The 13,819-nt window shown below is 49.9% G+C and overlaps 1 protein-coding gene across 3 annotated transcripts in view; it reads left to right on the forward strand.

Annotated features, from left to right (window-relative positions):
• ASMTL (acetylserotonin O-methyltransferase like) overlaps positions 1–13,819 on the forward strand; it is a 122,462-nt gene that overhangs the window by 80,883 nt on the left and 27,760 nt on the right. For all 3 annotated transcript variants that reach the window (XM_063955692.1, XM_063955690.1, XM_063955691.1), the window contains one exon: positions 11,379–11,560. In XM_063955692.1, coding sequence (XP_063811762.1) covers positions 11,379–11,560 — 182 coding nt within the window. The remainder of the gene's footprint in view (positions 1–11,378; positions 11,561–13,819) is intronic.

Genomic DNA, 13,819 nt, shown 5'->3' on the forward strand with positions numbered 1-13,819 from the left:
GGCTTGATTCTGGACACAGACCAGAAGGAGGTTTTTCTTCCAATGGAAAAAGATCAGGAACTCATGACTCTGGTCAGGAACCTATTGAAGCCAAAACAGGTGTCAGTGCATCACTGCACTCGAGTCCTGGGGAAAATGGTGGCATCGTACGAAGCCATTCCCTTCGGCAGGTTCCATGCGAGGACCTTCCAATGGGACCTACTGGACAAGTGGTCCGGGTCACATCTACAAATGCATCAGAGGAGCACCCTGTCCCCCAGAGCAAGGGTGTCTCTCCTGTGGTGGCTGCAGAGTGCTCACCTCCTAGAGGGTCGCAGGTTCGGCATTCAGGACTGGATCCTGGTGACCAAAGTCTCCGAGGTTGGGGAGCAGTCACACAGGGAAGAAATTTCCAAGGTCTTTTGGTCGGGTCTAGAGACTTGTCTCCACATCAACATCCTGGAGTTGAGGGCCATATATTACGCCCTACGTCAAGCGGAGGCATTACTTCGCGACAAACCAGTTCTGATTCAGTCAGACAATGTCACCGCAGTAGCTCATGTAAACCGCCAAGGCGGCACAAGGAGCAGGGTGGCAATGGCGGAAGCCACCAGGATTCTTCGCTGGGTGGAAAATCATATCAGCTCAATGTCAGCAGTGTTCATTCCGGGAGTGGACAACTGGAAAGCAGACTTCCTCAGCAGACACGACCTGCATCCGGGAGAATGGGGACTTCATCAGGAAGTCTTCGCGCAGATCGCAGGTCGGTGGGACCTGCCCCAGATGGACATGATGGCGTCCCGTCTCAACACAAAGTTAAAAAGGTATTGCGCCAGGTCAAGAGATCCTCAGGCGATAGCTGTGGACGCCCTGGTGACACCGTGGGTGTTTCGGTCGGTCTATGTGTTTACCCAAGGTGTTGAGAATAAATAAGATTTTACACTTACCGGTAAATCTATTTCTCATAGTCGTAGAGGATGCTGGGGACTCCGTAAGGACCATGGGGAATAGACGGGCTCCGCAGGAGACATGGGCACTTTAAGAAAGACTTTGGATTCTGGGTGTGCACTGGCTCCTCCCTCTATGCCCCTCCTCCAGACCTCAGTTAGGGAAACTGTGCCCAGAGGAGATGGACAGTACGAGGAAAGGATTTTGTTAATCCAAGGGCAAGATTCATACCAGCCACACCAATCACACCGTATAACTTGTGATGAACTACCCAGTTAACAGTATGAGCAACAACATAGCCTCAGTTCAACCGATTAACCAACACATAACCCTTATGTCAGCAATAACTATATACAAGTCTTGCAGAAGTAGTCCGCACTTAGGACAGGCGCCCAGCATCCTCTACGGACTACGAGAAATAGATTTACCGGTAAGTGTAAAAGCTTATCGTCCTAGAGGATGCTGGGGACTCCGTAAGGACCATGGGGATTATACCAAAGCTCCCAAACGGGCGGGAGAGTGCGGATGACTCTGCAGCACCGATTGAGCAAACAGGAGGTCCTCCTCAGCCAGGGTATCAAACTTATAGAACTTTGCAAAGGTGTTTGACCCCGACCAAGTAGCTGCTCGGCACAACTGTAATGCCGAGTCCCCTCGGGCAGCCGCCCAAGAAGAGCCCACCTTCCTAGTAGAATGGGCCTTAACTGATTTAGGCAATGGCAATCCTGCCGTAGAATGTGCCCGCTGAATCGTGTTACAGATCCAGCGAGCAATAGTCTGCTTTGAAGCAGGAGCGCCAACCTTGTTGGCTGCATACAGGACAAATAGTGCTTCTGTTTTTCTGATCCTAGCCGTTCTGGCCACGTAAATTTTCAAAGCCCTGACCACATCAAGGGACTCGGAATCCTCCAAGTCACGAGTAGCCACAGGCACGACAATAGGTTGGTTCATATGAAAGGATGAGACCACCTTAGGTAGGAATTGAGGACGGGTCCACAACTCCGCTCTATCCATATGGAAAACCAGATAGGGGCTTTTATGTGATAAAGCCGCCAATTCCGAAACTCGCCTAGCCGAAGCCAAGGCTAACAACATGACCACCTTCCAAGTGAGATATTTTAACTCCACCGTATTGAGTGGTTCAAACCAATGTGAGTTTTGAGGCACAACAATAGGTTGATTCATATGAAAGGATGAAACCACTTTAGGTAGGAATTGATCAGGGTAGGAATGACTTCCTCCGGAATACCTTTTTCTGCTAGGATCCGGCTTTCAACCGCCATGCTGTCAAACGCAGCCGCGGTAAGTCTTGGAACAGACAGGGCCCCTGCTGCAGCAGGTCCTGCCTTAGAGGAAGAGGCCACGGATCTTCTGTGAGCAATTCTTGCAGATCCGGATACCAAGTCCTTCGTGGACAATCTGGAACAATGAGGATTGTTTTCACCCTTCTTTGTCTTATTATTCTCAACACCTTGGGTATGAGAGGCAGAGGAGGGAACACATAGACCGATCTGAACACCCATGGTGTCACCAAAGCGTCTACCGCTACCGCCTGAGGGTCTCTTGACCTGGCACAATACCTCTTTAGCTTCTTGTTGAGCCGGGACGCCATCATGTCTTTCTGAGGCAGTTCCCACCGACCCGCGATCTGTGCGAAGACTTCCTGATGAAGTCCCCACTCTCCCGGATGCAGGTCGTGTCTGCTGAGGAAGTCCGCTTCCCAGTTGTCCACCCCCGGGATGAACACTGCTGACAGTGCGCTTACATGACCTTCCGCCCAGTGAAGAATCCTGGTGGCCTCTGTCATGGCCACTCTGCTCCTTGTGCCGCCTTGGCGGTTTACATGAGCCACTGCCGTGACATTGTCCGACTGAATCAGAACAGGTTTGTCCCGAAGTAATGCCTCCGCTTGACTTAAGGTGTTGTGTATGGCCCTCAACTCCAGGACATTGATGTGGAGACAAGTCTCTAGACTTGACCAGAGACCTTGAAAATTTCAGCCCAGAGTGACTGCACCCCAACCTCGGAGGCGTGCGTCCATGGTCACCAGGATCCAATCCTGAATGCCGAATCTGCGACCCTCTAAGAGGTGAGCACTGTGTAGCCACCACAGGAGAGAGACCCTGGCTCTGGGAGACAAGGTGATCTTTTGATACATCTGTAGATGAGACCCGAACCACTTGTCCAGTAGGTCCCATTGAAAAGTCCTCGCATGAACTTTTTTAAGTACAGGTTCAGGGATTTTAGATTCAAAATGGGTCTGACCGAACTGTCCGGTTTCGGGACCACAAACAGGGTTGAGTAATACCCCTTTCCTTGCTGGAGAAGAGGAACCTTGACGATCACCTGCTGAAGATACAATTTTTGAATTGCAGATAACACCAACTCCCTCTCTGACGGAGAAGCCGGCAGAGCCGATTTGAAAAACCGGCGAGGAGGCATCTCTTCGAATTCCAGCCTGTATCCCTGAGAAACAATCTCTATTGCCCAGGGATCCACCTGTGAGCGATCCCAGACGTGGCTGAAAATTTGAAGACGTGCCCCCACCTGAGCCGACTCCCCCAGGGGAGCCCCAGCGTCATGCGGTGGATTTTGCAGACGGAGGGGAGGACTTCTGGTCCTGGGAACTAGCTGTGTTCAGCTTTTTTCCCTTGCCTTTACCTCTGGTAAGAAAGGACGATCCCCGTACCTTCTTGCTTTTATTTGAACGAAAGGACTGCATTTGATAATGAGGCGCCTTCTTAGTATGTTGCGGGGGAACATAAGGTAAAAAATTTGATTTACCAGCTGTAGCAGTAGAGACCAGGTCCGAGAGGCCTTCTCCAAACAACTCCTCCCCCTTGTACGGCAACGACTCCATATGCCGCTTTGAGTCGGCATCCCCCGTCCACTGTCGGGTCCACAAGAGTCGCCTAGCAGAAACAGACATAGCATTTATTCTGGAGCTCAGTAAACAAATGTCTCTTTGTGCATCCCTCATATATAATGCCGCATCCTTGATATGCGCTAGGGTCATTAGAATGGTATCCTTATCTAGGGCATCAATCTCATTAGATAAGAATCGGTCCATGCTGCGACAGCACTACAAACCCAGGCCGATGCCATCGCCGGTCTAACAATAGTACTGGAATGTGTGTAAATGTACTTCATGTTAACTTCCTGCTTACGATCAGCAGGATCTTTGAGGGTAGCCGTATCCTGGGAAGGCAGTGCCACCTTCTTGGATAAGCGTGTCAACATCTTGTCTACTTTAGGCGAAGATTCCCATTGTATCCTATCCTTTTGTGGGAAGGGATACGCCATAAGAATCCTTTTGGGAACTTGTAATCTCCTGTCTGGAGATTCCCAAGCCTTTTCACACAATTCGCTTAGCTCAAATGAGGACGGAAAAGTGACCTCAGGTTTTTTCTCTTTATACATGTGCACCCTCGTGTCTGGGACAGGGGGTTCCTCAGTGATATGCAAAACCTCTTTAATCGCAACAATCATGCAACGAATACCTTTAGCCACTTTTGCCTGTAATTTTGCATCCTCATAGTCGACACTAGAATCTGAATCTGTGTCTCTGTATCTGTGTCAGTGATCTGGGATAATGTGCGTTTCTGAGACCCAGAAGGTCCCGGTGCCACTGGGATCTGACAACCTGACTGATCCCTAGCCTCAGACTTGTCTAATCTCTTATGCAATAAATTTACAGTAGCATTCAAGACATTCCACATATCCACCCAGTCCGGTGTAGGCGGTGCCGACTGCGACCCGACATTCATGCACTTCTTAGGCGAGCCTTCATCGTCAAACATGTCGACACGCGCGTACCGGCACTCCCACACGCACTCCCACACGCACTCCCACACGCACTCCCACGGAATCTCTTTTCGGAAGACAGGATCCCCCTTAGGCCCTTTGGAGAGACAGAGAGAGAGTATGCCAGCACACACCCCAGCGCTATATGACCCAGGAGAAAAACGCAGAATGTTTACCCAGTAGCGCTGTAGTATATATATTTCTCTGACGTCCTAGTGGATGCTGGGGACTCCGTAAGGACCATGGGGAATAGACGGCTCCGCAGGAAACTGGGCACATCTAAAGAAAGCTTTAGGACTATCTGGTGTGCACTGGCTCCTCCCCCTATGATGGTTAGTTAGATTTCTGTGCCCGGCTGAGCTGGATGCACACTAGGGGCTGTCCTGAGCTCCTAGGAAGAAAGTATATGTTAGGTTTTTTATTTTCAGTGAGACCTGCTGGCAACAGGCTCACTGCACCGAGGGACTAAGGGGAGAAGAAGCGAACCTACCTAAGTGGTGGTAGCTTGGGCTTCTTAGGCTACTGGACACCATTAGCTCCAGAGGGATCGAACACAGGACCCGACCTCGTCGTCCGTTCCCGGAGCCGCGCCGCCGTCCTCCTTACAGAGCCAGAAGCAAGAAGGTGGTCCGGAAAATCGGCGGCTGAAGACTTCTGTCTTCTCCAAGGTAGCGCACAGCACTGCAGCTGTGCGCCATTGCTCCTCATGCACACCACAGACTGCGGTCACTGATGGGTGCAGGGCGCTGGGGGGGGGCGCCCTGAGCAGCAATATTAACACCTTGGCTGGCGAACTGACACCATATATAGCCCCAGGGGCTATATAGGTGTTTATTAACCCCTGCCAGAACTTTTACAATAGCGGGAGAGAGCCCGCCGAAAAAGGGGCGGAGCCATCTCCCTCAGCACACTGGCGCCATTTTCCCTCACAGCTCTGCAGGAGGGATCGCTCCCTGGCTCTCCCCTGCAGTCCTGCACTACAGAAAAGGGTTAAAAAGAGAGGAGGGGCACAAATTAGGCGCAGTATATATATATATATATATATATATATATATTATGCAGCTATAAGGGAAAACACTCTCTATAGGTGATATCCCTGTGATATATAGCGCTCTGGTGTGTGCTGGCATACTCTCCCTCTGTCTCCCCAAAGGGCTTTGTGGGGTCCTGTCCTCTGTCAGAGCATTCCCTGTGTGTGTGCTGTGTGTCGGTACTGCTGTGTCGACATGTATGATGAGGATAATGATGTGGAGGCGGAGCAAATGCCTGTGAATGGGAAGTCACCCCCTGCGGGGTCGACACCGGTGTGGATGGACTTATGGAAGGAATTACGTGACAGTGTCAACTCCTTACATAAAAGGTTTGACGACATAGGACAGCCGGCTGCTCAGCTTGTGCCTGTCCAAGCGTCTCACATGTCATCAGGGGCTCTAAAACGCCCGCTACCTCAGATGGCAGACACAGATGTTGACACGGATACCGACTCCAGTGTCGACGACGATGAGACTAGTGTACCTTCCAATAGGGCCACCCGTTACATGATTGAGGCAATGAAAAATGTATTACACATTTCTGATAATACCCCAGATACCACAAAAAAGGGTATTATGTTTGGTGACAAAACTACCAGTAGTTTTCCTGCATCTGAGGAATTGATATGAGGTGTGTGAGGAAGCGTGGACTTCCCCCGATAAGAAATTGATAATTTCTAAGCAGCGTACCCTTTTCCGCCAGAGGATAGGTCACGTTGGGAAATAACCCCTAGGGTAGATAAAGCGGTTACACGCTTATTAAAAAAGGTGGCACTACCGTCACGGATACGGCCGCCCTGAAGGACCTGCTGATAGAAAGCAGAAAACTACCCTTAAAGCTATATACACACACACGGGCATTATATTGAGACCTGCTATTGCCTCGGCATGGATGTGCAGTGCGGCAGCTGCGTGGTCAGATTCCCTGTCTGATAATATTCATACTATAGATAGGGACAATATTTTGCTGAAAATAGAGCATATAAAAGACGCTGTCTTATACATGCGTGATGCACAGAGGGATATTTGCCGACTGGCATCACTAATAAGCGCTATGTAAAAGCATTGCCGCCAGACGGGGGTTATGGACTCTGCAATGGTCGGGTGATGCCGATTCAAAACGGTACATGGAAGTTTGCCCTAGAAGGGGGTGGAACTGTTTGGGGATGGTCTTTCAGACCTCGTTTCCACAGCTACGGCTGGGAAATCAAAACTTTTGCCACAAGCTACCCCACAGCAAAAGTAAGCACTGTATTATCAGGTACAGTCCCTTCGGCCCCAGAAAAGAAGACGGCTAGAGGCTCATCTTTTCTGCCAAGAGGAAAAGGTAGAGGGAAAAAGCTGCAGCACACAGCTAGTTCCCGGGAGCAGAAGTCCTCCCCTGCGTCCGGTAAGTCCACAGCATGACGCTGGGGCTGCTCAGGCGGACCCGGGTACGGTGGGGGCCCGTCTCAGAAATTTCAGCGCACAGTGGGCTCTCTCACAGGTGGATCCCTGGGTTCTTCAAACAGTATCTCAGAGGTACAGGCTGGAATTCGAGACGTTTCCCCCCCCCCCCCCCCCCCCGCCGTTTTCTAAAATCTGCCTTACCAGCAACTCCCTCTGCCAGGGAGGCAGTGTTGGTGGCTATCCAAAAACTGTATTCACAGCAAGTGATTGTCAAGGTACCCTTCCTTCAACAGGAAAAGGGTTACTTTTCCACAATGTTTGTGGTACCGAAACTTGAACACATATAACAAAAGATTCAAGTTCAAGATGGAATCGCTCAGGGCGATTATTGCGATCCTGGACGAGGGGGATTACAGGGTCTCTCTGGACATCAAGGATACTTACCTGCATGTCCCCATTTACCCTCCTCACCAGGAGTACCTCAAGATTGTGGTACCGGACTGTCACTATTAGTTCCAGACGCTGCCGTTTGGATTATCCACGGCACCGAGGGTCTTTACCATGGGTAATGACCGAAATGATGATACTCCTTCGCAAGAAGGGAGTTTTAATTATCCCGTATTTGGACGATCTCCTGATAAAGGCGAGGTCCAAGGAACAGTTGGTAAGGGGGTAGCACTTTCTCGGGAAGTGCTGCAACAGCAGGACTGGATTCTTAATTCCAAAGTCACAGCTGGTCCCGACGACACATCTTCTGTTCCTGGGAATGATTCTGGACACACACCGGGTACCATCTCCAGATGCAACAGCGGATAACCCTGTCAGCAAGGACCAGGGTGTCGCTGCTGTGGTGGCTGCAGAGGGCTCATCTACTAGAGGGCCGCAGATTCGGAATACAGGACTGGGTCCTGGTGACCACGGATGCCAGCCTTCGGGGCTGGGCCGCAGTCACACAGGGAAGAAATTTCCAAGGACTGTGGTCAAATCAGGAGATTTCGCTTCACATAAATATTCTAGAGCTAAGGGCCATTTACAATGCCCTAAGCCAAGCAAGGCCCCTGCTTCGGAACCAGCCGGTACTGATCCAATCAGACAACATCACGGCGGTTGCCCATGTAAACAGACAGGGCGGCACAAGAAGCAGGAGGGCAATGGCAGAAGCCACAAGGATTCTCCGATGGGCGGAAAATCATGTGTTAGCACTGACAGCAGTGTTCATTTCGGGAGTGGACAACTGGGAAGCAGACTTCCTCAGCAGGCACGACCTCCACCCGGGAGAATGGGGACTTCATCCAGAAGTCTTCCAAATGCTGGTAAACCGGTGGGAAAGACCACAGGTGGACATGATGGCGTCCCGCCTCAACAAAAAGCTAAAAAGATATTGCGCCAGGTCAAGGGACCCTCAGACGATCGCTGTGGACGCTCTAGTAACACCGTGGGTGTACCAGTCGGTTTATGTGTTTCCTCCTCTGCCTCTCAAGGTACTGAGAATAATACGAAGGCGAGGAGTGAAAACTATACTCGTGGTTCCGGATTGGCCAAGAAGAGCTTGGTACCCGGAACTTCAAGAGATGCTTTCAGAGGACCCTTGGCCTCTGCCGCTCAGACAGGACCTGCTGCAGCAGGGGCCCTGTCTGTTCCAAGACTTACCGCGGCTACGTTTGACAGCATGGCGGTTGAACACCGGATCCTGAAGGAAAAGGGCATTCCGGAGGAAGTCATCCCTACCCTGATCAAAGCCAGGAAGGATGTCACCGCAACACATTATCACCGCATTTGGCGGAAATATGTTGCTTGGTGTGAGGCCAGGAAGGCCCCAACGGAGGAATTTCAACTGGGTCGATTCTTGCATTTCCTGCAAGCAGGGGGGACATTGGGCCTCAAATTGGGGTCCATTAAGGTCCAGATTTCGGCCCTGTCGATTTTCTTCCAGAAGGAACTGGCTTCACTGCCTGAAGTTCAGACTTTTGTCAAAGGAGTTCTGCGTATTCAGCCTCCTTTTGTGCCCCCAGTGGCACCTTGGGATCTCAATGTGGTTTTGGAGTTCCTGAAATCTCATTGGTTTGAACCACTTAAGACTGTGGATTTGAAATATCTCACGTGGAAAGTGGTCATGCTGTTGGCCCTGGCTTCGGCCAGGCATGTGTCAGAATTGGCGGCTTTGTCCTATAAAAGCCCTTATCTGATTTTCCATATGGATAGGGCAGAATTGAGTACTCGTCCTCAGTTTCTCCCGAAGGTGGTATCAGCGTTTCACTTGAACCAGCCTATTGTGGTGCCTGCGGCTACTGGGAACTTGGAGGATTCCAAGTTACTGGACGTAGTCAGGGCCCTGAAAATTTATGTTCCAGGACGGCTGGAGTCAGGAAAACTGACTCGCTGTTTATCCTGTATGCCCCCAACAAACTGGGTGCTCCTGCTTCTAAGCAGACTATTGCGCGCTGGATTTGTAGCACTATTCAGCTGGCGCATTCTGCGGTGGGACTACCGCAGCCTAAATCTGTAAAAGCCCATTCCACAAGGAAGGTGGGCTCATCTTGGGCGGCTGCCCGAGGGGTCTCGGCTTTACAACTTTGCCGAGCTGCTACTTGGTCAGGGGCAAACACGTTTGCAAAATTCTACAAATTTGATACCCTGGCTGAGGAGGACCTGGAGTTCTCTCATTCAGTGTTGCAGAGTCGTCCGCACTCTCCCGCCCGTTTGGGAGCTTTGGTATAATCCCCATGGTCCTTACGGAGTCCCCAGCATCCACTAGGACGTCAGAGAAAATAAGAATTTACTCACCGGTAATTCTATTTCTCGTAGTCCGTAGTGGATGCTGGGCGCTCTTCCCAAGTGCGGATTGTCTGCAATACTTGTAAATAGTTATTGTTACACAAATCGGGTTGTTATTGCGAGCCATCTGTTCAGAGGCTCCGTTGTTTTCATACTGTTAACCGGGGTTCCTATCACGAGTTATACAGTGTGATTGGTGTGGCTGGTATGAGTCTTACCGGGATTCAAAATCCTTCCTTATTGTGTCAGCTCTTCCGGGCACAGTGTCCTAACTGAGGCTTGGAGGAGGGTCATAGGGGGAGGAGCCAGTGCACACCAGATAGACCTAAATCTTTCTTTAGATGTGCCCAGTCTCCTGCGGAGCCGTCTATTCCCCATGGTCCTTACGGAGTCCCCAGCATCCACTACGGACTACGAAATAGAATTACCGGTGAGTAAATTCTTATTTTTTCTGTTCAAATGTAAGATGTCACCAATTCAATACAGAGGAGGTGGCGCTGAAAAACATACCTTTGCTCAGGGCACCATGGCACCTAGCTACACCTCTGATAAGGGGCACTACTGTGGGCATTGTGTATAAGGAATAGTATTGTGTGCCGTAACGTGTATAAGGGGCACTACTGTGTGACGTAATGTGAATAATGGGCACTATTTTGTGGCATAATTTAAGTCAGGGGCACTACGTTTGGGGTAATGCGAATAAGATTGTAATACTGTGTGGCATAATTTGAATTGTGGGTACCATTGTGGTCACTCCCCTTCCTTGTGTGAGCACACCCCTTTTTGGAGTGCGGGCAGTCCCTTTTTTATGGATGGGAAGGCGCAAATTTATAATTTGCAGGGGGACGCCAAACACTCTAGCACCGGCTCTCCTTTAAAAACAGCCTGCCACCGCAGGGTGCTGTGTCCTCCTATCTTCGTTCATTGTGTCCTAGCCGCCGCCGGCTGTCTCTCCTTCACAGTTGCATTACTGGGAGGAGGCGTGGCTATGGTCCCGGGATGTCCCAGCCTGGCCACACCTCCTCCCAGTACTGCGTCTGTGAAGGAGAGACAGACGGCAGCGGCTAGGACACAACGAAGATAGGAGGACACAGCACCCTGCGGTAGCAGGCTGTTTTTAAAGGAGATGCCGCCCGCGTGGATCTGCAGGTAAGTGCTCATCCGCACCATGGGGGCGCCAAAATATTTTTTTTTTCTGCGCCCCCCCTACCCCCCCCCCCAGCCTAAAAACATTCCAGCGCTCCGTCCGTCATATAGAATACATAGAAGAAAATATATTGTTCAGTGTGTTGCATTGGTACATCATGTGTAGATTTAGAAAGGGCCAGTTGATCTTTGTTTTACACCAACCTTTTGTTTCACTTGCTTGCTGTATAAAATCTTCGACAAAGTAAAATCTTATCTCTAGGTAAAACTATGTGTATTTTTAATCTTGTCCTTTTCTCTTCCTAGTGTATAGTAACACCGAGCTAGCCGACACGTATCTGGTTACAGATTCAGAGCTTTCAATCCATGCATATATTCTTCACTTAAATGACCATTTATGGTCACACTTTACACATCTGGAGTCTGCAGTGGTAGAAGGAAAAAGCCATCCAAAAAACACCTGCGAGAAGATGTCTGAGAACTTGCATGTAAGAACCTAATGGGATTCATTCATCTCAAATTGGACAAACATATTTAACAATAATGTATTTGTTTAATGGGTACAGGTTGAGTATCCCATATCCAAATATTCCGAAATACGGAATATTCCGAAATACGGACCTTTTTAAATGAGAGTGAGATAGTGAAACCTTTGTTTTTTGATGACTCAATGTACACAAACTTTGTTTAATACACAAAGTTATTAAAAATAAGAATTTACTTACCGATAATTCTATTTCTCGTAGTCCGTAGTGGATGCTGGGGACTCCGTCAGGACCATGGGGATTAGCGGCTCCGCAGGAGACAGGGCACAAAAGTAAAAGCTTTAGGATCAGGTGGTGTGCACTGGCTCCTCCCCCTATGACCCTCCTCCAAGCCTCAGTTAGGATACTGTGCCCGGACGAGCGTACACAGTAAGGAAGGATTTTGAATCCCGGGTAAGACTCATACCAGCCACACCAATCACACTGTACAACCTGTGATCTGAACCCAGTTAACAGCATGATAACAGCGGAGCATCTGAAAAGATGGCTCACAACAATAATAACCCGATTTTTGTAACAATAACTATGTACAAGTATTGCAGACAATCCGCACTTGGGATGGGCGCCCAGCATCCACTACGGACTACGAGAAATAGAATTATCGGTAAGTAAATTCTTATTTTCTCTGACGTCCTAAGTGGATGCTGGGGACTCCGTCAGGACCATGGGGATTATACCAAAGCTCCCAAACGGGCGGGAGAGTGCGGATGACTCTGCAGCACCGAATGAGAGAACTCCAGGTCCTCCTTAGTCAGGGTGTGCCCCTGACCAAGTATCAGCTCGGCAAAGTTGTAAAGCCGAGACCCCTCGGGCAGCCGCCCAAGATGAGCCCACCTTCCTTGTGGAATGGGCATTTACATATTTTGGCTGTGGCAGGCCTGCCACAGAATGTGCAAGCTGAATTGTACTACACATCCAACTAGCAATCGTCTGCTTAGAAGCAAGAGCACCCAGTTTTTTGGGTGCATACAGGATAACAGCAAGTCAGTTTTCCTGACTCCAGCCGTCCTGGAAACTATATTTTCAGGGCCCTGACAACATCTAGCAACTTGGAGTCCTCCAAGTCCCTAGTAGCCGCAGGTACCACAATAAGCTGGTTCGGGTGAAACACTGACACCACCTTAGGGAGAAACTGGGGACGAGTCCGCAGCTCTGCCCTGTCCGAATGGACAATCAGATATGGGCTTTTTTGACAAACGCCGCCAATTCTGACACTCGTCTGGCCGAGACCAGGGCCAACAGCATGGTCACTTTCCCTGTGAGATATTTCAAATCCACAGATTTGAGCGGTTTAAACCAATGTGATTTTAGGAATCCCAGAACTACGTTGAGATCCCACAGTGCCACTGGAGGCACAAAAGGGGGTTGTATATGCAGTACTACCTTGACAAACTTCAGGAACTGAAGCCAATTCTTTCTGGAAGAAAATCGACAGGGCCGAAATTTGAACCTTAATGGACCCCAATTTGAGGCCCATAGACACTCCTGTTTGCAGGAAATGCAGGAAACGACCGAGTTGAAATTTCTTCATGGGGCCTTCCTGGTCTCACACCACGCAACATATTTTCGCCACCTGTGGTGATAATGTTGTGCGGTCACCTCCTTCCTGGCTTTGACCAGGGTAGGAATGACCTCTTCCGGAATGCCTTTTTCCTTTAGGATCCGGCGTTCAACCGCCATGCCGTCAAACGCAGCCGCGGTAAGTCTTGGAACAGACATGGTACTTGCTGAAGCAAGTCCCTTCTTAGCGGCAGAGGCCATGAGTCCTCTGTGAGCATCTCTTGAAGTTCCGGGTACCAAGTCCTTCTTGGCCAATCCGGAGCCACGAGTATAGTTCTTACTCCTCTACGTCTTATAATTCTCAATACCTTGGGTATGAGAAGCAGAGGAGGGAAGACATACACCGACTGGTACACCCACGGTGTTACCAGAACGTCCACAGCTATTGCCTGAGGGTCTTTTGACCTGGCGCAATACTTGTCCAGTTTTTTGTTCAGGCGGGACGCCATCATGTCCACCTTTGGTTTCCAACGGTTCACAATCATGTGGAAGACTTCCCGATGAAGTCCCCACTCTCCCGGGTGGAGGTTGTGCCTGCTGAGGAAGTCTGCTTCCCAGTTGTCCACTCCCGGAATGAACACTGCTGACAGTGCTATCACATGATTTTCCGCCCAGCGAAAAATCCTTGCAGTTTCTGCCATT

This window comes from Pseudophryne corroboree, chromosome 2 (genome assembly GCF_028390025.1).
Source record: "Pseudophryne corroboree isolate aPseCor3 chromosome 2, aPseCor3.hap2, whole genome shotgun sequence".
NCBI classification, from domain to species: domain Eukaryota; kingdom Metazoa; phylum Chordata; class Amphibia; order Anura; family Myobatrachidae; genus Pseudophryne; species Pseudophryne corroboree.